A 25,138-nucleotide genomic window follows, 5' to 3' on the forward strand; every position below is an offset into this window, starting at 1 on the left:
AAAAAGTAAGAATGAATCCATCTGCAAAGTTAAAATTGTAGGCCCCATGGGCAGGGAGCATGAGTTTTAGCTATATAGCTTTTTTATGGTTGAGTGAGGTCAGCTTTTCCACCGATGGCAACATTGTCAGAGGAATTACATCTTATATGATATGACTAGGTTCTGATAGGCCGGACAGTGGTAACTTTTTCTCGGACAAAAAATAAATAAAGAATTAAAAAAAATGCTGCTTCCTTTAATTTTAATTAAGTATTTCAGGAAGCCAACCGAAATACATGATTCTACTATCGATGGTTTAAAATCATTCAGGATATTCATGAATTATCTCAGAAAAATCGTTGTGGATTTCGTTTTCGACCAAACGAGCTCATTCTAGTTTCGTGGGAGAGCCGGGCTGAGTTTGTTAAAATTGTCTTAAAATTTTCAAATTGATTTGACAGTGGGAGTTTCACTGCGTCGATAAACGCGCAACTATTGAAACCCTTTTACGCCACTTCTGGACAACTTCTCCGACTCCGACAACCTTTTCCATCTACTTGATTGTAAAATTTAGTAGGCTAAGCTTCAAGGTTTTCAAACCATCCACAATTTTACTGTAGCGGCCAATCACCATCCATCTAGAGCGGCGCGTCTCGCGCTCACCTCTGATTGGCTGACGCACTCCCTTGGTCCTGATGCTCTGGCGAGGAAGTGCGTCAACCAATCAGAGGCGAGCGCGAGACGTGCCGCTCTAGATGGATGGTGATTGGCCGCCACAATAATAAGCCATGGCCATTTTCTTCACGGCATTTCAATACGATGGCGCTTCTTAACCAGCCCCTACGACTCGAACGATAAATATTCAAACACTGCGGTTTTGGGTTTGCATACTCGTAACATTGAAGGGGATTTTAGCCCGTTTGCTAAACCGAGCATACCGTCTGCTAACGCACAGTAAATTTGCCGGCCAGCCACCCGCAAGTAAATCACTATGATTTACTTTTTTCCCCCGCGCTGGTCACCGAGTTGTGTACCCGGTTTGACTCCTCTCTTTATTTCAATTTAAGCCCCGGGGTCAATTTTCACTGTATCGAAAAAACTATGCTTGTATATACATCAATTTTTATTAAAATGTTTTGGAAATAATCATATCGCATAATTACAATTTTCTCTGAAATGCACAAGTTTAAATTGCATTGCGCAAGAAAGAACTTTGACTGTAATAATAACCAGACTTCGGTTCATACTGTGCACGCAACTTTTTGGCGCAGGTAACCGAAGTTTTTGGTCGCAAGAACAGAACTTTAGTAGGTGACCAAAGTCATCAGTGAGGGATACAAGTCTCATTATGACTATACTCATGACTGAAATCTTTGGTCACTAGAACTGAACTTCGGTTTTTATGACTGCAAGCCTCGACTTCTGAACCAAAAAATTCGGTGTGCGGCATGAACTGAAATGTTTTGCTCTCAGCACACCTCGAATTAGTAACCAATCCCCGGAGTCGTGCACCCAGGATCATGCACCCGAAACCCATAGAGAAAAATACTTAATAGGCGACTGCGAGTTACTGAGACAATATAATTTACTGACTCCGCACCAACGTTGCCGCGCGGGTAGAGCGATAAAATAGGATACGGGTTTAAATGAGGGAAAATAATTGCTGATTTTTCAGCACTTTCATCTGCCGCAAACGATATAAAAATCGCACAATCTTAGCATCATTGTAAGCCTCATACGTTATTTTACTGAAAAAGTCCTCAATTAATGCCAGTTCAAGAATGTAAGTTCGTTCATGGAGGAAAGTCTCCAGCTTTGACTTCCATACTAAAGGGAGGACAGCAGCGGGCCGATTATTGAAATTGATAGACAAAGCTATAGACAAAGATGACAAAAGGGATATGGAGGGAGCCTATTGGTGGAAGTTGGTAATTTCAATGGACAAAGGCAGTAGGTAATAGACTAACTAACGGCAACCTACGAGACACCCGACAGTTAGTCCATCATTTTCTCCCTCAGTCTATAATAAGAATCACACATTTCGACCAATAGGATCGCTCCATACCCCCTATTTCTTCTTTATCTATAGCTTTGTCTATCAATTTCAATAATCAGCCCGCAGAGCGATATCTCTAGAATGCACTCTCTCACACAAAGGCGACGTCTTCAAATAATACAACTAATGGCAATTACATGGAAAAATTATTGTTAATGTTCTGGACTGTTGTTGAAGTTGTAAAACACATGTATTTCAGCAAATTAGGTTATTTTGTCATATTTTCTCCAATAATTGTTCAATTTAGAAACCAAGGATATCCTCGCACTCAGTTTTCCTATTAGTATCATTTTAAAGATGAAATTCACACAATTCGAGACGCCTGTAAATTCTCAATCGCAGTTTCAGTATTTTCGTCGCATTGTGTTACTTGGGCCGCACAGTGGATCGAGTCAATGGGAGAGGTCGGACAAAATTTGGAAACTTTAAAGGCTCATAACTCAATTTATACAAAACATGGAAGTTTTAAAAACAGTTTCACTGGTTTCCTCGTGAAATTTCCTCTCAGTAGCACCCCTTATTATTTAAAATGTGACGACATAAACATACAAATTTGCAGTTTCAGTCAAAAATTTCATGTTCGAAATTTCTGACTGACTCGATCAGCGGGCCGATTATTGAAACTATAGACAAAGCTATAGACATAAATGACAAAAGGGATTTGGAGGGATCCTATTGATGGAAGCAGGTGGTGGCAATGGACATAGGAGGTAGGTAATAGACTAACTAACGGCAACGCCCACTGAAGACCCGACAGTTAGTCCATCATTTTCTTCCTTACTCTATAAGAACCAACCATGTTCAACCAATAGAATCGCTCCATACTTCCTATGTCTTCTTTGTCTATCAGTTTTGTCCATCAGTTTCAATAATCGGCCCGCAGGTGGGCCGTAAGGTGCAAATCATTAACTCGCAGCCACCCTCTGTTTTTCCTCGATACCCGAAACCAAGACATGACTGTTAAGACACGGAGACCGTGGGGGATATGTAAGAATGGAGTAGGGACTTACGTTCTGGAGCGCCTTGTCCTTCTCCTCAAGCTTGGCGGAGACTTGCATGAACTGTTCTTGTGTTTGATCCAGATCGTTTTCAATGGTCTGGATCTTTTTCTGGAGAGCGCGGGCCTCCTCCTCGGCCTTCTCGGCCCGGAGGTTGGCGTCGCGCGCCTGCTGCTCGCAGAGCAACGCCCGCTCCATGGCGTTGTCCTTCTCGAGCTTCATGGCCTGCATTTTCTTCTTGATGGCATCCATTTTGGCTGGTTGGTTTTTTTAACGACACTGCAACATAAATAAAAAAACAGAGTATTAATGTCGCTCAGTTCAACTCTTTTTGTTTTGTTTTGCACTGAAAAAAAAAATCTCGGTGTATTTACTAGGAAAAGGGTAAAATTACCAAGAATTCAGGGTTCTATTTGATCCCAGTTTTTTCTTGGTAAAATTACCATTTATGGAATTGATAATTTTACCGAGAAATCTCGGTAAAATTATTAAACTTTCTCGGTAAATCTCTCATTTCCTGAGAGTATAGTAATTTCTAATTTTGTCGTCTTTCAGTGATACAGGAGACAGCACCTTTAATTAGTCGAGTTAAGAGAGAAACCAAACACACAATTTGGCCCGGAACGGCGCGACTTAGGGAGAAATGATGACGAAGATTTGAGATGAAAAAGAGAAGCCCTCGGCGTGGCAGTCGGCATGTAACACATATTAGCGCCTACAAGACTACACGAATACTTCACGCATTGCATCAAACACAGTTCGGCTATTGTGGTCAGCGTGAAACGGATAGCGCCTACAAGACTGCACGAATACTTCACGCATTACGTCAAACACTGTGCGGTCTGCGAGGCGCGGCGGCGGAAGTTAAAATCATTAAACCAAATTTTGTGTTTGTTCTTTCATAATTTTTTCGTTCATTTCTTATGAATGGAAGGCCTTGTCCATTAGAGATGGGTTTACGAAACTTGACTTTCGCGCAAAGTTCCGTGACCTTTTGCTAGTAGTGTTGACAGGGCTTTCCCAAAAAATGTGTTCAACACGAGTAAACGCGTCTGATCGTCTGATGCACCCCTCCCCCGCTGGCACGTTCATTTGATGGTTTTTATTGATGTTTCAAAACGAATGAGAAGGGGGCGGCAAAATACAGGCGGCCCATGGGCGGCAAGTAGGAAAATCCGGCCCTATGATGGATCGCAATTAGTAAAGAAGGAACCAGCGTGATTGCAGTAATGCAAAAATGCTTCTTCTTCATGATTATCTAAAAAGTCTCCGAGAATTGCAAATTGTTTTTTCTTCTGGCAAAAAAATTGTTAATTTCAAAGGAAAATAATTGCGTAAATTTGAATACTGTACATATATTAATAAGTATTTTCAAAGGAATAGAAGAAGTTGCACGATTTTGAAAACAGTGTTATCGCGCTGGTTCCTTTTTGGTAAATGCGATCTATAATTACTGATTTTCAACCTTTGAGCCCGACTCTGCATATCAGGAGTTCAAAATCAGGATATGCTGTAAAATCCGCAGGCAACAGAGATATGTGTCTATTGTGTTTCATCAAATTGTAGGGTAGTAGTCGGAATTGGGGGGGGGGGGGGGAGGCGAGTGACCTTGACATATAGGTTCGAGACTGGGACAGGACAGGGCACCGGGGCAGGCGGCAGGAGCCACTGGAGCAGTGGACAAATGTACGCTCCAGCGTCGCCAAAGCGTCCCACAGTCGATCGAGTCAATAGGAGAGGTCGGACATTTGGAAACTTTAGACGCTTATAACTCCGTTTATACAGAACATCAAGGTTTTAATAATGGTGCAACTGGTTTCCTGGTGAAATTTTATTCTATGAGCACCCGTTGAAATTTAAAATGGAACAAAATAAGCATTGAAATTTGCAGTTTTAGTGAAAAATTTCATGTCCTCTTATTGACTCGATCCACTGTGCGCCCCCCCCCCCCCCCCGCCCCGGATTTTTGGGAAACTTAGATCCTAGTGAACCACTGTGCAGGATAAGAATTGGTCTACACTTTGCTATTAGGGACTACAATTTTTAGCTCATCTTAGAAACAACGTATGTGTTTACCTGTGCACAGGTGTTTTATATACGGATGAGCCACAAATTATAGTTACTAATTGCATAATTTAGTCCGGTTAAATTCTTTCGAGACTCGTCTCATTATCGTTTCATATACAACAAGGTGAACTCATCGAAAGCTTTCAGAATTTATCCATAAAAACGCGTTCGTGAATAACATAAAGTGCTTTTTTGGCATTTTTGATCCCCCCTTTTCCTCACGTAAGAATTCGTAACACCGCCCCGGAGCTCCTCTTACTAATTACGCAACGATCGACAGAGCCCTCCCCCCCCCCCCCCCCTGCCCTTACAATCCCCAAAATTGTGGGGAACTGTTGAATATGTCGTTGGATAGAATTTGAAGGAATATTAATGAAAGTACGACGCGTCGAAGAAATGAGGATGATACAATGTGCATGCATTTAAACGATTGGTGTTGTTTGCGGTGCAAACTTTTTGAGGATTTTGTGTTTTTCGGTTGACTCTAGAAAAGTTTCAACCGGAGTACCAAGGTGCCTCAGATGTGTGATCCGACCTTTGGCAGCTAGATATCAGGGTTTCGGATGTAGGTAAGATCTTAAACTTAAGAAACTTAAGACAACTGAACAAAACTTAAGAAATCCATTTGACCTAAACTAGGGGCCCAACGCACGAAGTTCCTCCTCCACGTGAGTGGGGAAATTTTGAAACATCGCGATAGGGATACGTGCGGTTTTGCACTTTGGCCAATGAAAAACCTTTTGCTATACTTCATGAGTCGAATGCGGAAATTTTTAATGTGTCAACCGTGCCCTACGTGAAGTTTTAATGAAAAGACCTCCTCAATGTCAGACACCGTCTGGTGGTCGATTTCTTGGATTTGCATTTCGATTTTGGGGAAATTTTGAAACATCGCCATAGGGATACGTGCGGTTTTGCACTTTGGCCGATGAAAAACCTTTTGCTATACTTTACGAGTAGAATGCGGAAAGTTTTAATGTGTCAACCGTGTCCTACGTGAAGTTTTGATGAAAAGACCTCCTCAATGTCAGACACCGTCTGGTGGTCGATTTCTTGGATTTGCGAGCGAAATCTGACAACTGTGCCAAAATGCGGCGTCGCCGGCGCTTTGGCGCCGGCAACGCATCGGTCCATCGGCCGAGACCTCAGCTTCACTTGAATCACTTGAACACGGTAAAAGTAAACAGCGGACCAAATATGGACACTAATAACTCACTGGATCAAACTCCCCCCCCCCCCCTCTACCTCCCGCCACGCGGTGGCGCTCCACGGTTGACGTGCGACCAGCGACGGACGCGTCTCGCACAGGCTCGAGCATGGATATTAGTCAAATTTAGAAGACCTTTCCGGTGACTGAGTTCGGAAAGCATGTGTCGGAGGACGAAAAACAGTTGTAAAAGGTAAAGAAGGTCAAAAAACACGCCGGGATGGACTCGATCGACATGAATCGGACGTATTTCTGCCGAACGGAACTCAGTGCATTATGACGTGAGCCCTATTCCGCCGTGCAACGCGAAAACGCCGTAAACGCCATTTCACATTTTTTGGAAACAACGTATCATAGCAGGAAAATTTGTGTACCTTGGGACAGTGTTTTTACAGAATTCTTTCGCAAATACTATCGAGAACTTGACCTGAAAATTAGAAATGTATGGGTAAAACGGTTTTTATTTTTTTGGATTACAGTTTGGATGATTTCAAAGAACTCTCAACTTACGAGTAAGCCCCAGTTAATAAGAGCCAAACATTGAATTTTCCAAAATTGAAATCATCGCTGTGTGCTGGTCAACCACTGCGACTTGATTACCACCAAAATCAATTGTAATCAATCTATTGATAAGCGGCAAACGGCCCTCAGTTAATCTTTTCCCGCTCTTCTCGCATCAAACTCCATTGTCGAGGTTTTTTCATTGCACCATTTTAAAATTATAATTTCTAGCTCAGTTAAGAAACAACGTACCTATGTGTCATTAATTTTCCAATGCACATAAGCGCTCATACCGATGAGCCGGAAATTTTAGTCCCTATTTGCAAAATGAAGTTCACATAAACAAACGAAATAGTCACAAAAAGCAAGGATTTATGGACATTTTCATAATTCCTTCACTCCGGAATACCTGCATGAAAAAAAAATTGGAAAAATCAAGGACCAATTTGATCGATCATTTTTATTTGTTTACCAGTCATAATCCAAAATCATTTGTTTGAAACTCTCGGCATACGAACCTAGATTAGAGTTTTCCTGTTTTTCATGAAATATCATTGATTCAAATTTTTTAGGGATATTTAGAAGGGTTAGCTTTTGCCTCACTTGAATGACAACTATACCTAAATTCGGTTTAGACTGACTATTGTGAGTGTATTTCAACCCAAGCAATGGGATAGTCCCTAATCAAATGGGTCACTGGAAAGGGTCTGAGCTAGAAAAAACGTCTAATCTTTTTCTTCAAAATCTTATGTAAAAACAATTTACGCAAGGAGCGGTTCAAAACGAGATAAAGAATAGTTCACGCAATCCGCCAAACAAAGTGCAGTCGCCGGTCGACGGACGTGACCAGCATATTAGCGCCTACAAGAGTGCAGGAATACTTCAAGCATTGCGCCAAACACAGTGCCGTCGCCGCGCCGGTCGACGCGACCAGCATAATAGCGCCTACAGGAGCGCAGGAATGCTTCACGCATTGCGCTAAACATAGTGCCGTCGCTGATTGACGTGAAACGCATAGGGGCGTACTGGCAGTTTTCAAAATAAAATAAAATTTTAAAAATCAATATTTTTTGGCTCTGTTAAAGCGAAAATATTCTCCTAGCAATGGAATTTGAAAGTTAAAATATGAGATTACGTTTTTCTGTTTGATGATTGTGTTTTCCCCCCATTTCATATAGAAATATAAGACCCTCTGATTTATCGAGCAATTTCTTCGGCTTCCAACGTATAAAACGTAGATTTAGACGTTTTTGCCGGCTATTTTGACACAAAATTTGGAAAGAGCTGATCAATTTACCTTGGAAATCATCATGTTTTGAACGATATGTCTGGTCCAGCGGGAGTTATCGATTAAGCGCTGCTAAAGACGCTTTCTGGCCCACTGTGTCTCCTGGCCCCCCTCCTGCTCGCCTCCCCGTTCAGCCTGTCTGGATCTGCCTATGTTCGCGGTTTTTACTTTAAATGACAAAATGCCTTTATGTTGGGGTGGATCAGAGACAAGAGACCGCCCACTGGCCTCTTGGCGACAGGTGGAAGCTTCTACTTTCGGGGATTCAACACTTCCCTATGGGTAATTATAAGGGCGCAACAGTCATCACTCTTTTTTCGGCTGTTGACCTACCTACTCAGTGGATTATGAGCTTCAGGTGACGTCATGAGCCCAACAAATTTCCCAAACTTCGCTTCGTCCGCATAACAAAACTGTCAATTCGTTGTTAACCATCACTGAAAAAATAATTCTCGGCGTTTTTACCAAGGTCGATCCGTTGGTACCTTTACCATCTCACTTTTTTTTTTTACAAATTATTGGTAATTTTACCAAGACATACTGGTAAGCTTACCTAAAAACCGGTATTTTTACTGTTTTTCTCAGATAAGAATACCACTTTTATTGGTAATCAATTCCCGGTAACTTTGCCATTTTATCTCGGTAATTCTACCACAGTCGATAAAAAATATTGGCGTTTTTACCGGGGTACAGTAAAATTACCGAGAAAGTCAGTAATTTTACCGAAATTTGTCGGTAAAATTACCAATTCCATAAATGGTAATTTTACCAAGAAAAAGCTGGGATCAAATAGAACCCTGAATTCTTGGTAATTTTACCCTTTTCTTAGTGAATACACCGAGATTTTTTTTTCAGTGCGACAAAGTAGGTAGGTCAACAGTTGAATGTTGAAGCCCCGAAAGTAAAAGCTGCCACCATTTCCAAAACACTGCGGTGGAGGGTCTCTTGTCTCTGGATTAGGTACACGTGAAACGTAACCACGAATCCCCATCCAGAAATAAGCATGCCATCACGTCCCTTCAGCGTAATTACAGGAGCCGTCTCAATTAGTTCATGGCGTCAGTGTTGCCTCTGTGCCAGTCTCAGGTGCATTGCCTGGAGCCTGCCGTCTCGTTCGTTTTTCGAGGGTGGCAACGACGAATACCGAGATAATTACGCAATGAGCAATGACCACGATAAGTGCTGAGGTGCGAAACAATGGACAGCGCATGAGTTCAATGCATATCAGGTGCCAGGAAGCTATATAGGTTCCACAATTGCTTACGTTCTTTGAATTCGGTTGGATCAATAATGCAAGGCATCACGAAAGCCGCACGCCAATTAGCGCTAGTGCCACGAAGGCATCAGAAATGGATAAAAATTAGTTTACACAAACTGATTGCGGCGGACGCACGGGTCGTAAGACAGTAAGTTGGAATTTTTTTAGACAATGTGCGTTTAAAAATCAGCATAAAGCTGAAAATCTCAATACAGAGGGAAAAAGCTCATATGAGTACAAAATACAGCTGAACGGTCGTTGTTAGTGTTACGCCCATGGGGTGGACTGGTAGTCGAAAAGTTAGGAGGCGACCTAAATGTGGGGACCCCTCCTATCGTTCGAAAGGCCCCTCTAAGAAGGTCCGGGGGCCCTCCCCCGGTAAATTTTGAAAATTTCACAATTTTTAAACGCAATTTTAAGCATTATTGGAGTTAAATTCTACAGTACTTGAACTTCAAAATAACCAACTCTCAGGATTCTTCAGGGGCCCCTTCAACGCACATAAGCTTTAGGCGACCTTTCATGTCTCTTAGAGACAAATTTTTAAGGATTTTGGGGCCTTTTAGTGACTGAAAAGGATAGGAAAATTACAACATTACGGGGAAAAAACCGATAACTCGAAAAAAATTCGCCGCGGGGGCCCCTTCAGGATCTCCGCGGGAAATTGTTATAGGGGGCGATCGCCTCCCCGCCCCATAGGTCAGTCCTTCCCATTATTAATTATGTCACAAGCGTTCAAAATGAAACGCTCTTGGTACCGGCAAGCTGAAGTGGCGGTTTTGTTGAAATCTCAACTTTTGTGTCCTCAATCTGGGAATTGCTGCCAAGGGTAAACTTTCCCCCGTTTCCTGGATTCTGCCACAAATTTTACCGAGAAGCTATTGTATTTTAATTTCAATTTGTTTAAATTGAAGTTTCCTTCAAAAATATGACGACCTGAAATTCTTTAGCTGAAGCGTAATCAGCGCTGGAACACGTTTTGCATAAATTCCACGTTGATTCGTGCAGCCGTGCTCGGCAAAGAGTAAACAATATTTCACCTCTGAGTTTTTTTACTAATTCCTCGTCGAATAATTGTCGCGGAGACTCCCGCGGATGGTTGATTAGAGAAGCGTGCTACGAGACAACAGTTTTTTCATCGCTCTGTTGGGCACAGTCTGAGAACTTTCTGAATCATCTGAAGGAAGAAGCTTCCGCTCAGCAATTTAGCTTCTTAGGTAATTTTTAAAGTTTGCATCATTGAAAAGTAGAGAGTGCTCTTAGTTAACAGGAATTTCCCCAAAATATAAAAACGTTATTATCTTACAAAAAAATGTGTTCAAAGTTCAGTATTCGGAGCTTTCATTCAGGCGCGCATCGACAAGGAAGCCAAGATGGCGTCCGAAAGTATCCGTCCCGCCGAGTGAACACTTTCAATCGTGCAGTCCCTCTGCGCTGCCGCGATTCATGATCTGTGCAGTTGTGTACATATAGCGAATACAATTCATTATTGTAATTTGTTTATTATTTTTAAATAACGACCCTAGTTAGAAACATTATTCCTGTAAAATCACGCCCGTAGCTGACGAAATTTTTAAGCAAGCAGGGCCGGATTCACCTACTTGCCGCCCATGGGCCGCCTATATTTTGCCGCCCCCTTCTCATTCGTTTTGAAACTCGATAAAAACCATCAAATTAACGTGCCAGCGGGGGAGGGGTGCATAAGACGCGTTTACTCATGTTGAACACATTTTTCGGGAAAGCCTTGTCAACACTACCAGCAAAAGTTCACGAAACTTTGCGCGAAAGTTAAGTTCCGTAAACCTATCTCTGTGTGGACAAGGCCTTCCATTTACATGAAATGAACGAAACAATTATGAAAGAACAAACATAAATGTGGTTCAATGATTTTAACTTCCGCCGCCGCGCCGCGCGGACCGCACCGTGTTGGACGCAATGCGTGAAGTATTCGTGCAGTCTTGTAGGCGCTAATATGTGTTACATGCCGATCGCCGCGCCGCGCCGACGCGACTGCTTCTCCTTTTCATCTCAAGTCCTCGTTATCATTTCTCTCTAAGTCGCGCCGTTCCAGGCCAAATTCCGTGTTTGGTCTCTCTCATAACTCGAGTTATTGAAGTTGATGTCTCTTGTATCACTAAGAGACGACAAAATTAGAAATTACTATACTCACAGGAAATGAGAGATATTGTCGCCTTTTCTCGTTTGTAATTTTGTTTTTATAAATCCGATTTTTTTTTATACCTACACTTTAAAAAAATTGCAAATTTTTGCCGCCCCTTAGATTTGCCGCCATGGGCCGCGGCCCATGTGGCCACCCCCTTAATCCGGCCCTGGAATAGCTACGATTTAAATAAAGCAATGCCACCATTTTTCAAAACATCCCTAGTCGATACCACATTGCAACGTAAGAGGGAGGTAATGGAGTATTGGTAACCCTCTGAGTATCTGACATTTTTAAAGTTAGGTACTCAGGAATGAAAGATTTCTTCAATCCACTCGATTCAAAGGGAGATAACTGCTCACAAAGAAGTCAGAATTTTGAAGCAGAAATCAATACCTTCTCCAGTATTTTTTCACACAAGCTTTCACAGCGGGTTGTGTAAGCCTTTGAAACTGTGCCATCTCCGGTATGAAATTGGCTGAAAAACCAGCAGCGGGCGTTCGACGCTACGGGAGTCCTCTCGAAGGTCAGCAAAATCGGAATCGTCACTTCAAAGTGCAACCGAGCTGACGACCTAGACTGCCTATATTTGTCACTTCATTGTTGCAGGCCTCTGATCAGGCTCCGCTGAAGCTAGACGTCCACTCCAAGTGAATGTTGCCCAGGAAAAATAATTGCGTCTGGGTTTGACACCTTCGAGCAGATGAATTTTTACGAATGGTGTTGTTGTAGGTCAAATTTCAAGATGGCCTATGTTGCGCTCTAGTTGTTTAATGATTAACTCCGCAAGATTCTACGAGGGCTTCCTTCCCCAGTTCCAAAAAATATTAAAAGGGATTTTGGCAGCTCCGAAGATGAGTCTAGAGATATACAAAGCTATAGACAAAGAAGACATAGGGAGTTTGGACACTGAAAAAAAAAACTCCGGCCGTGGGCGCCTCAATTACGGGCTGTATAGACACACCGTCCGTTTCGGGCTCAAAGGCCGAAAATCTCGGCTGCTGGAGCCGTAGCTTCGGCCTCTGAACCCGAAGCAATCGATGCTACGCCTCCAGCAGCCGGAATTTTCGGCCTATGAGCCCAGAACGGACGGTATGCCTATTGTCTATTTAGCCCGTAATTGCGGCTCCCACGGCCGGAGTTTTTTTTTTTTCAGTGGAGCGATCCTATTGGTCGAAGTTGAGTGGCTCCTACAGACTAAGGGAGAAAATGATGGAACTATAGGGTATCTTGTTGGTTGGCGTTACTTAGTCTATTACCTACCTCTTTTGTCCATTATACTACCACTCGCTTCCACCAATATGATTCCTCCACATCCCTTTTGTCTTCTTTGTCCATGGCTTTGCCTATCAATTTCAATAGTAGGCCCGCAGAGGGTCTTTTGAGAAAATGTTGAAAAATTGAGCCGTTTAGGAACAAATCTTCTAAGATGGTGTGGTGGGAACATATAGCTGTTCCCACCACAAAATTCATTGATTAAAAATTTTAAGGATGAAGGATGCGTCACGCCTTATTTAGAACTCCCCCACATTTTTTGGGCGGGGTCATTTAGACTTCTAGGGGTGGAGAGGGATCTAAACGATGGGAAAACGGTGTTACCAATATTTGCAAGAATTGTCACAGCTTGACTCCGTGACCCATTAATGTGGTCGTTTTATCTCTCTCTAGACTCCAACTTGAAATAGTTTCGGATATCCTCGAAAGCGCGCGATTACGAATCTGTAGTTCCAACTGCTCTCGCCCTCGACTGCGAGAAAAACACGGCAAGACTCTTAAAATAGGTTAACGCGGGCTGTGTTTAGGTTTCGTCGGCATCCGTGGATGCGTGGGAGGAAGGGGGTGGCACCAGGCCAATTTCAAGCGGCTGAAAAGAGCCACCAAGAGGAATCTTGTGGCTGCTTAGAGTCTAGAAAGCATCGACGGGAAACCTAACCTCACTTCACAATGGCTGACTGAGGAGTTTCATTGTCGTCGTACTCAAAATTGTTAAAAATGTCACAACTTCATTGTAATTTTTAGTATGACTGAAAATGTTCGCGCGCGACAAGTCAACTTTGAAAAATCATAACTGCTGTCCAAATCGTTTCCCCTGGATGATCTTGAGCTTGTTTTAAAGCTTAGACTGTCTACTTTCATAAAAAAAATTGTGTAATTTTTCGTGCGTTCCCGTCAACGGTGCAGCTCAAAATGTAAAAAATTGAAATTTTGAGCTAAGGGTAACGTGGCAAAAATGGTTGAAAATTTCAAAATTGACCGATTTCGTGAATATCAGCTGAAATCTGATAATTTTCTCTAAATTTTAAGACCAAGATCATCCCTCTACGATAAACCGTTCACAAGATATGCCAATTTAAAGTTTTAACTTTAACCCCCTCCCCCTCCTCCCCTAATAATCCAAATTCAAAAATCGTCAGTGTTTTGGACTCGGAAAGTGGTCCTCTATCAACCCTGAAAATATTACGAAGATTTGGCCGAGGTTGGAAATGGCCGATTTTGAATAAGGTCCTTTGCTCACAAAATTTTCGCACAACCGTTTTTACGTAAAAAATTGAATTGATAATAGCTTATGTGCCTTAGTTCGTTTCTGCTTAACGCAGCCCAAATATGAGCAATCTAATTTACAAGTTTTTCCAAGTTTGGTTAGTTTTGCTGGACCACTTCTTCGTCACTTTGGTAATCAGTCATGCATCATTAGACAAATCACAGCGTAACTTTCGAGCCTAATTGTTACACTCTGGAGAGGATAAGAGTGCAGGGTTGCCAAAATATGCGTTGTCTCTGGAGCTGAGTAGAGGACGTGGAAATTGGGACCCAGAGGGCAAGCTAAATATGCCACTGTTCAGCCATGACCCGCCAAACTACAAGGGTCGTAATCTAGATCCATCCTAGTAGAAGTCAGGACAAAGATCACTGTTGTCACTTTTTGCTTTCTACTCGTTATATTTCGTTAGTTTGAAATTCTCAACTCGGTTCGACGTGAGATCACGACGGTTCGGCAACACGAATGGAGAATCAGCCAGCCCTTCAAGTACGATACGAAAATACCGTCCCGTTGAACGGGCGCCAGTTAGCTCCGGGTCGAGCGTTCCTATGATGTCACACGGTTATTTGTAGAGCCCAACCACCAAATACCTCCATCACGAAATGTCAGCAAAAACTTCCTGTTGTTCATATCTGCTCGACTGCCCACCAAGCAACAGATAAATGGACTTCATTTTGCAATTAAAAACTACAAATCCTGGCTCATGCGTAAAAACACGTATATACACAGGGAAACCATTGGTAACTACGTTGTTTCTAAAGTGAGCTAGAAATTGTAGTTCTGAATAGCAAAATGTAGTCCAGATGTGAACTAGAGACCCTTTATAGTCAGACGCACTGACCGCCGCGGCGGTCAGTGCGTCTGACTCTAGACCTAGAAATTCCGGGTTCAAATCCTGGTGGTGGTGAAAAAGTTTCAAGGAACGGGCGAGTGGCTCAACAGAAACAGACTCCACTTGGCCTCAATCCCTGAAAATTTGAAAGTCTGGAGCATGGATGTAAACTAACCAAGTGAGGTGGTTGTTTGTCCAGCAACTAGGGCCAAAATTAACCCAAACTAGAGAGAGCTCCAAGCTCTCTATGAAGGGGGGGGGGGGGCAATTTTGAGTTTTTAAGTTGAGGCACGTTTTGCCATATACTGAAGGAGTCGGGACAGGGGTGCCATTCTGACAGAACCCGGGGGGGGGGGGACTTGTCCGGGGCAAACCAACTTTTCTTGGAGGAAGAATTCCAAAACATTTGAGGGCATGTCATTAGATTGATGGTACATTAGCACACTCCTAATGGGAATGTGGGACCTGTTAGATTTCCAATTTTTGTACTGCATCAAACCCGTTTAGCCAACTCTCCGCGGGTCACCGTTTCCGCACAATCCGCGGTTGAAGTTCCGATAATACCTTGAATAAATGAAAGAAGTGCGGTGATTAAGAGTCAAAGAGATCCTTTATTTCAGCACTCGAGTACTGGTTGGCTGTGTGATCGAGGAAAATATTATTGATTTATATTAACAGCTGTTTCTCAAAATACGGAATACTAATCTAAAACAACCTGTAAGTGTGTCTAAATTTTACGAGACGGTAAATGAGGTGTAGGAGGTCAGCTAATAAAACTAAATCGAAGACAGTATAGGTCCAGTTACAGGATCAAATTGAGCCATCAAATTGGGCCCCTCATTGGTCGCATCCTCACCTCAGGTCTTTTTCCACCAATCAGAGCTTCAATTTAAATGGCTCAATTTGATCGTGTAACTGGACCATAAAAAATAATACCACCGCTGAAAGAAAAAGAGGAGAAACACAACGAACATACTTCAATCATTACATCAAGAATGTAGGTCAAATACATTTGACAAATTCTGTTTAAATTTCGTTCAAAGAATAGAACGAAGACACTCAAGTCTGTGCACCTACATATTTGATATCATTTCTTATATAAAACGCTCGAATTTTTATTGATTGTGCGAATTGTTCGGTAGAGTCTAATTGGAAGAGTTTAAAAATTGTCTGGGTGGAGATTAATAGAGGTGGGATCATTAAGTGCTCCCTCTTTTTCTCAGCAAATGCTGCTTTTTTCCTTATGATTAATGGTTTAAGTGATTATGAAATTGTTAATGCGTGTGGGACATTTAGAATCAAAGTATTATGTTTGTTTTATTATTGGTTACATTTAAAGAGCTTAGTCCTTGCGGTGAAGCGTCACAAGTCAAAACTCACAAGGCAAAAATCGATCATCAGTATCACCTACTTTTCCCGAAATCAGAGATCATTGAATGACCATTGATTTAGGAACTCTTTACTTAGATGATCTAGCCAAAAAGTTCACCTTTTGAAAAACGAATCTAGAAAGTAAATAAATAACTGCAGGACTAATTTTTTTTTAAAAAAAAAAAATTATTGGGTACTTTTTCCCCCTTCTTCTTTTCTTTTCTATTTCTTTCTTTTCTTCGACCGATTAATACAAGTATTCGTCTCAAAGGGAAGCTCATTAAGTTCACAAGTATTCAACAATTTCAAAAATTGTGTCTCCCATCTTCCTAGAGACTTCGAGTTTGCAATCGTCAGTCGCAATGATAATCATAGCAACATTAATACTTCAATTTTTTTTCCAGGAGGAGGTAACCCCCAAGCGAACTCGTGATTGGGGGATGATCACACGGAAATTAAAATCTCTTTTATTTTTTTATTTGAGAACTGAAAGTTCAGATGGTTTGAACACTCAAAAATTTAGAATATCCAAACTTATAAGGTTAAGTTTTGTTTTAAATGCAAAAAGAAATACCGACCATCGTGTCGATTCTAAAATAAAAATACTCAAAGGCACAAAAAATTTAAAGCACTTGGAAGTTCTACGTCAACATCAGTCATATCCAGAGAAAATCCAAAAATTTTGGCGATAGTAATGCCGCCCCCTCTGATAACAGAGCACCCCGAAATAACGGGACAACCCCCAAGAAAATTTATGGACACAAAGGTCGAAGTCACGCCACTTAGCACACGACAAATTAGAGAGATCTCGGCAAGGCGAGGAGATGACTTACCGAAAAAAGAAAAAAACGAAAAATCAACAAAAAAGCACTAGGACGCGAACTGAAAACGCGACACGTGAACCGCGGTGTTCGAAAACAAACTGACGTGAGACGGCGCTGAAACGGAGCGGCTCGGCTTTTCGGCTAGGGGACGCCGCCGCGCGCGCCTCCGACGCCGCCGCCGTCAAGGTCCCCGCGCCGAGATCAGCTTTCGCCTGGCCTTAGCGGGAGAGCACCCGACGTCCGCTGGGGCTGGGGTTGAGCCCCGCCAGGAAACAACCACGTCGCGTCATTCCAGAACATTCAAAACACCAGGTGAGTTCCATCAGTCTACCGTGTATTTCCAGCAGGCTGATTGGCGAAATTGATAGACAAAGCTGTAGACAAAGAAGACATGGGGGGGGGGGGGTACGGAGCGATCCTGTTGCGGTCGGGGTGACAGTGGCTCTTATAGAATAAGGGAGAAAATGATGGACTACCTGTAGGGTCTCCCGTGGGTTGCCGTCAGTTAACTATTATCTACCTTCTTTGTCCATCGCAGCCACCCGCTTTCACCTACTTTTCACCTACTTACTTGCCGCCCATGGGTCGCCTGTATTTTTCCGCCCCCTTCTCATTACTTTTGAAACATTAATAAAAACCATCAAGTGATCGTGCAGCGAGGAGGGTGCATAAGACGCGTGTACTCGTGTTGGACACATTTTTTGCGAAGCCATGTCAACATTACCAGCAAAAGTTCACGGAACTTTGCGCGAAAGTTAAGTTCCGTGAACCTCTCTCTATGTGAACAAGGCCTTCCATTTATAAGAAATGAACGAAAAAATTATGAAAGAACAAACTGACCGCACTGTGTTTGACGCAATGCGTGAAGTATTCATGCAGTCTTGTAGGCGCTATGCTCTTCACGCCGCGCCGACCGCTACTGACCGCACTGTGTTTAATGACGCAATGCGTGAAGTATTCATGCAGTCTTGTAGGCGCTATGCGCTTCACGCCGACCGCTGCTGACCACACTGTGTTTGACGCAATGCGTGAAGAATTCATGCAGTCTTGTAGGCGCTATGCGTTTCATGCCGACCGCCGCGCCGCTCCGTTCCAGGTTAAATTGCGTGTTTGGTTTCTCTCTTAACTCGACTAATCAAAGGTGGTCTCTTGTATCACCGTAAGACGACAAAATTAGAAATTACTGTACTTTTACCCTCAGGAAATGAGAGATTTTGTCGCATTTTCTCGTTTGTAATTTATTTCTGAATCCGATTTTTTTTTCTCTTTTTTTGATACCTACTTTAAAAAAATTGCAAAATTTGCCGCCCCCTAAATTTGCCGCCATGGGCTGCGGCCCATGTGGCCATTCCCTTAATCCGGCCCTGATAGGACCCCTCCACAGCCTTGTTGTTTTCTTTGTCTATAGCTTTGTCTATCAATGTGAACAATCAGTCTGCAGAGAGGAAGTTTCTAACACACCCTCCAGTTTGCGTAAAAGTTCCCATCTAGATCAATGTACACAGGTCGGTCATTCTCGAAGACAAGTTTTGGAATTCTATCGCGCAGTGACGTGGAATTGGCCGTTTTTGCGGCGAGAAATTTAAATTCAATGTGCTTTGAACGTGATGTCACAGCAACTGCGGCCGAGTGAAGGCCGGGCATGGCCGGGTGGGGGATGGGACGGCTCAGACAATGGCTGGATGAGGGGAGGGGTGGATCTCAAAAGGATGCCCAATGAATGACTTGTGTAGATTGGTCTTAGTTTCCATGATAATGGGTGGAACTTGGAATTTTCGTGGAGGAGGGGGCGAGGTGGCGATAAGGATCCGATTGCCTAAAAATTTTCCGGAGACCGGGCCCTGGCGAAAAGAGGGACGGGGGTGGGGGTGGGGGTTCAGATGAAGGTTCTAAAGAGCTCCTAGAAGGTCTGCGGAACGTTCAGAAAAGCGCTAAACAGAGTCTCAAACTTTCACTTAAAGGGGCCTCTCCTACCATCCAGCCCTCATTGTTTGAATAATTTAATAAAAAATGGGAGTCATGAATACAAAATTATGCTTCTAGTTTGATTTTTATGTGAACAGCATTTCAGTGAAAAAGAGGAGGCAGGATGGAGTCGGGACTCGTGTAAGACAACATGCAGATGCCGACCGACCCCCAGGGCGACCCTGCTGGAATTTCAAGCACACGCGTACCTCGCTTCACCAACCATAAAATCTTAGTTGAACAGTAGCACGGCGCTGCTAGTATAGTGGGGGGCATTCGATACGGACATACAAGCAGACGGATAGACCGACACAGTGCTTCCAATCTTTTTCTGTGCATCCGCCACGTCATCTCAGACCCCTCCGCGCGGCTTCCCCTTATCGCGATGCAAATGCATCACGCAACACACGCTGAGCACTCGCTAGTGAGAGTTAAAAAAAAACATCCTTGGCTTAGAACCTGTAGATTTTTGATGACGTCTTAAATCTTTACAATAAGACCGATGAGCACTATTCCTTGAAATTATTCCTGATTTTCCCTCTCCTTACAAGATATATTCTGTAAACGTTTCCGCGTACATGAGGAAAGGGATTTCCTGGTACACGGCAGCCAATTTGACTGAAAAATCGGAGTTCGTGTCTTCAATAGGAAAGACTACCCAGTAAAACAGGGCTGCTCGCCGGCTGGAAATTCCGTTAGACACAAATTTCGATTTTCCGGTAAAACTAAAAAAATTGGCTTTCCCAAGAAAATTGGCCGCTGCCTGCTAGCTCGCTGTAGAACTGGTCGAGACGAACAAATGCAAGTTTTAGGGGAAAAATTGAGTTAGCTTCCTGGGGGACAAAAACACCCTCAATACCGAAGACGGGGTTCCAATTAGAATTTTTCGTCTCTTATACTCCGTGCTTCTGTTTTCCCTATCATGGTGTAAAAAAGTTACTTTCGGACACAATGTTCATATTCGCTTCAGGGTTCCCTTCCGTGCCTAATTTGAAGAAAAAAAAAAAAAAAAAAAAAAAACTTGTCAAAATCGCATTCATTTCAAGGTGAAAAATTGCGCTGATCTCCCAATTTAACTTTCATCCCATCCGAATTCGTTGCTTCAGATCGTCTGTGCGGGGTCTTTAGACTATATTACCTGCGAGCCGATTATTAAAGTTAATAGACAAAGCTTTAGACAGCGAAGACGAAAGATATATGGAGATATCCTATCGGTGGAACAGGCTGGTTGCAATGGACAAAGGGGGTAAATAATAGACTACGACTAACGGCAACCCACGAGAGGCCCTGTAATTAGTCCACCATTTCCTCCCTTAGTCTATAAGAACCACTCATTTCGACCAATAGGATCGCTCCATACTCCCTAGGTGGACGTATCATGGACTAAAAGGAACTATGTGGGAGTGGAAAGATGGGATGTGCTTGTGAAAGCTTCATAAGAAACAATGTAAAAGTGGATATAGTTCCTTTTGAGAAAGAAAGAAGGGGTTTGACATTAAATCAAAAGGAACTGAGCGCTAACTCGTGAGCCGTGGGCATTTGGCAAGGACCTCGTGAACAGGCTTATGAGTTAAAGAGTCCCGGCACGCATCTCTCCGTCGTGCCTCCTCCTACGTTTTTGCTGACGTCACTGGCGCTTTTAAATTCCCGATCATTCTTATGGCCCTCAACTAATAGCACACCCCATCTTTCCACTTGCACTTAGTTCTATTTAGCATAAATACGTCCAGGTCTTCTTTGTCTATAGCTTTGTCTATCAATTTCAATAATCAGCCGCTATGCTGATACCCTCTTTGCGCCATCGCAAGGGGGCTCAACTCACGATATCCGAAGTGTCGCGATGACGCGTCTGCTGTGACGTCACAGCGTGGCACGCGGGTGCGGCCGTCTCGCGTCGCGTCGAGCGGCCGCGAGCGTCTAATTTTGGCAGCTGTGTCTCCGGTCCTCCTCTGCGCCCGGCGCCGCCTACGAACCACCGGCGAAAGGCGTTCGCCACCGCCAAAGAAACGCCGGTCTCCGGATTTCCACCCGAGAGATGGCAACGGGGCGCCTCCATGTCGAGGTTGAGGAAATGGAGACGTTTCAGCGACGTTTTTCATCTTAAATCTGGGTCATTACACACACTTCGCCACTGAAACTCGGCCACGGTCGCCAGTTTTTCTGGGAAATTCCCTCTGGTGAATTGATTTCTCAGTCTAGTTCTATGCACTACTTGGCAACATTGAGGTTGGTCACGTTGTCAAGTAGTTCATGGACCAAGCTACGTAGAATAATTATACTTCATGAACCCTCGAATTGTTGGTACGGCGTTCAATGAGCATTTGATCAACGCTAATAAATATCACGAAAAATTTGAGTCAGTTTGACGATATGTGATTTATTTTCAGGAATATTGATTATAGGATTAAAGTTGCGATTATTTCAGTCGTGCAGCCGATTATATTCAAGTATAACGCAATAAAAAAAGGTTTTTTTCGACTGAGAATATTTTAACTCGGGAATGTTCCTGAGAGTAATTTGGAAATTTTCATTTTAAATGCGACCAGTGCTTTTTCACTCCAACTTCCCAGAATAATCTTAAATCACAATTCTACGACCAGAATTCTTCTCAATACAACCTACTCTGGATTCATTTGATTTGACTGAGCGATGTGGTAATTCTTCGACACAGTGCAGATAACTGATGCTTCATTCGGCGATATCTAAGGGACTATTCCCGTCTTACATCGATCATCAAATCTCCTTATCTAGTAATTTTTTTATCTTTTTTTAGCGAGTAAATTAAGTAATTAATAAGCAAGGAAATTATTGACCGATAACGATAGCTGATGGTCCAACATAACGTAATAACATTGGCAAAAATGCTGCATGCGACTTCAACTCCAAGCCACTTGTTTGGCGTTCTAAAATTATTGAAATAAATATAAATATTAACCGGGCCAGAGTACGCACAGAACACCGCACCGCAAGTGCAGAACAAAATTGCTGCTGTAGCAAAGTGTTTACTACTGCATTGCTTAAATCGGATTCACAAGGTCGAATTCTTTCAAGCAACTATTAATGCTCCCAAGCCGCTCACATTGCCTACATCAGCTATTGAAGGCGCACTGAACAGGTTGAGCCTGAAACTTTATGAACTCTTCATGCTATGCTCGAGACGAGTGAACAAAATCCAACCACTGCAATTGGACGTATTTCCGCCAAACGAAACCATGTGCACTAAGACATGAGCCCTGGGTTTCATAAGAATATATGCATAACAGGGCTCACGTCATGATGCACATAGTTCCGTTTGACAGAAATACGTCCCATTTTTATCCGTTGCTCATGATGTCATTGTCACTTGCCCATTCAGAATATTGTGAGAGTCGAAGATCGTTGAGAGTCGGTCATTTATTGAGAGAGTTTTTTTTTAAAATCTTAAATTTGTTTGGGTAGGATTTTCTCTTTCTGTACTTTGCGCGAACTTCAGCAAGAGAGCCAGAGCTGGATTTACCTACTTGCCACCCATGGGCCGCCTGTATTTTGCCGCCCCTTCTCATTCGTTTTGAAACATCAATAAAAACCATCAAGTAAACGTGCCAGGGGGAGGGGTGCATAAGACGCGTTTACTCGTGTTGGACACATTTTTTGGGAAAGCCCTGTCAACACTATTAGCAGAAGTTTACGGAACTTTGTGCGAAAGTTAAGTTCCGTAAACCTATCCCTGTGTGGACGAGGCCTTTCATTTATCAGAAATGAACGAAATAATTATGAAAGAACAAATAGAAATGTAGTTTAATGATTTTAACTTCCGCCGCCACGCCGCGCAGACTGCACTGTGTTTGGCGCAATGCGTGAAGTATTCCACCAGTCTTGTAGGCGCTGTGCGCTTCACGCAGACCGCTGCTGAACGCACTGTGTTTGACGCAATGCGTGAAGTTTCCACGCAGGCTTGTAGGCGTTATGCGTTTCACGCGGACCGAAGTGGCCGCACTGTGTTCGATGCAATGCGCGAAGTATTCATGCAGTCGTGTAGGCGCTAATATGTGTTACATGCCGACCGCCGCGCCGAGGGCTTTCCCTCTTCATCATAAGTCCTCGTCATCATTTCTCTCTAAACCACGCTGTTCCAGGCCAAATTGCATGTTTGATTTCTCCCTTAACTCGACTAATTAAAGGTGCTGTCTTTTGTATTACTGAAAGACGACAAAATTAGAAATTACTATCCTCTCAGGAAACGGGAGATTTTGCCGCCTTTTCTCGTTTGTAATTTTTTTTTCTAAATCCGATTTTTTTCATACCTACATTTAAAAAATTGTAAAATTTGCCGCCCCCTAGATTTGCCGCCATGGGCCGCGGCCCATATGGCCACCCCTTAAATCCGGCCCTGCATAGAGCATGGCATGGTCGTCGATTGGACTACATTTTGCGATAAGGAACTGCTTCTTTTAGCTTTTGGAAAAATTTCACAGCGTTCAATGCAAAATTTGACTGAGGTTATCAAGCGTTTACCAAAATTTACAGTCTTTTCCGAGAGTTCCAGAGTTTAGACTCTAAAATCCAAATTTTCTTTACAGTTTCTGCGGTCATGTGACTTATTTAGCGCAATTTTCAGGAGCCATTAGCGATTTTTCGGTAGCCTTTAACTTTCATCTGCAGATCACGGCGGATTTATTGAAAAGTTATCCACAAGATGTACAGTCGTAGGACTTCCAGCCGTAACTTTGGGGAAAATCGCCAATCAGAGTGCGGCAATTTTTTTAGGCTCAACGCTTGGCCAGGGTCTTCATTATACAAAGGCCGCAACCGATTTTTTAGGAGCATTTGGCGCATCGGTGACTGTGGGTTTAAAACACTTTTTTCAGTCGCCTGCCTGTGCTGAAAATATGCAAATTTTGAATTACGTCACTTTCCTGAGGATGAGGTGTATCGTTCAATTAAGGTTAAAATTATTCAAAAACAATCCGCCGAGAAACATGTGTTGATAATTAGCTCTAACCTCGGTTCGATTAATTTTTTTTGAAGCTAGACCACAGAAATACTAGTTACCTCATTGAATCAATTCGTTTTTCATTCCCTCATTTATTCATTGATTGTATGTATTTTCGGGCCTTTTCTCGTAGATTATGAATGATTTATACACTCCAGCCGACGACGGTAAGGTATCGTGGGTGACAGATGGTTCAAAATCCGTCGGAAGGTCGAACCCTCCCCCCAGCCCCCCTTCCCCCATCGGGACGTAGAGTGAATCATTCTCAGTCGACTCTCTAGACGCTGATCAGCCATTAATGACATAACCCCCCCCCCCCCCCACAAAGAGTTACAGTCAACTGTTCGATAAGTTTTTGGCCAAGGATTGAAACTGTTGAGGTGGATCTTCAACACTTTTGGAGAATGATTCGAGAGTTGATAGATATTCGATCTTGAATTTTTAGATTTTAAAATATTTTTTTCTCAAAAATCCCCGACCTTCATGCACATCAAGTTGTGGCCCATCGGGTATTTGTACAAGAGATTCGACCGAGAAATATTTTTGAATAACCACGCGTCGAGTGGACATCAATACTCGGAAGAAAAGCACGATTTGCAATATTCACGAGCTGGGGTTTATTTCTGAATTTTTTTAGATAAATCTTGTGCATGAATATCTGACGTTTTTCAGTGTGATGTGAAGTTCGGGATTTCGGAAAAAATTCCTGAAATGCAGGAATTATCGTCTGGACGGACTCAACCAAATCAGTTTATCTACACCCTTTACAAAAGTATATTTAAATCATATTCTTAGTATTGGCTCATATTACTGTTTTATAAACTATATCAGAGGAGCTTGGAGAACAAGGCGCGTCAGTGCAATTTTGCTATTTTGAGGAAAACGTGTTTGAAGTTTCGAAATTACATGGATCCTTATGGCGGAGAGAGAGTTCAACCTGACTTTTTGATGCTTAAAAGTTGGAATATGGGAGCGAATTTTTCACAAAATATGCATTAAGTCTAGTTTTACGTAAAATCATAAAAATCTCACTTTTTCAAAAACTGCACTTATGCGCCGTGTCCTCCAAGCCCCTTATCTGTCACGTGGAAACGTGATAAGACTTGTGATTTGCTAC

The 25,138-nt window shown here is 42.8% G+C and overlaps 1 protein-coding gene across 11 annotated transcripts in view; it reads right to left on the reverse strand.

Annotated features, from left to right (window-relative positions):
- The window catches only part of LOC109044656 (tropomyosin-1, isoforms 9A/A/B), a 115,153-nt gene extending 97,893 nt beyond the window's left edge, over positions 1–17,260 (reverse strand). For 8 of the 11 annotated variants that reach the window (XM_072297020.1, XM_019062712.2, XM_019062728.2 and 5 more), the window contains exons 1-2: positions 17,094–17,259; positions 3,046–3,312 (exon numbers count right to left, since the gene is read on the reverse strand). In XM_072297020.1, coding sequence (XP_072153121.1) covers positions 3,046–3,285 — 240 coding nt within the window. In that variant the 5' untranslated portion in view covers positions 3,286–3,312; positions 17,094–17,259. Of the gene's footprint in view, positions 1–3,045; positions 3,313–17,093 lie in introns of all 11 variants that reach the window. The other 3 variants (XM_019040050.2, XM_072297021.1, XM_072297024.1) reach the window with 1 other exon arrangement.
- Between the last annotated feature and the right edge of the window lie 7,878 nt (positions 17,261–25,138).

Source organism: Bemisia tabaci, chromosome 2, assembly GCF_918797505.1.
Source record: "Bemisia tabaci chromosome 2, PGI_BMITA_v3".
In the NCBI taxonomy this organism is placed as follows: Eukaryota; Metazoa; Arthropoda; class Insecta; order Hemiptera; family Aleyrodidae; genus Bemisia; species Bemisia tabaci.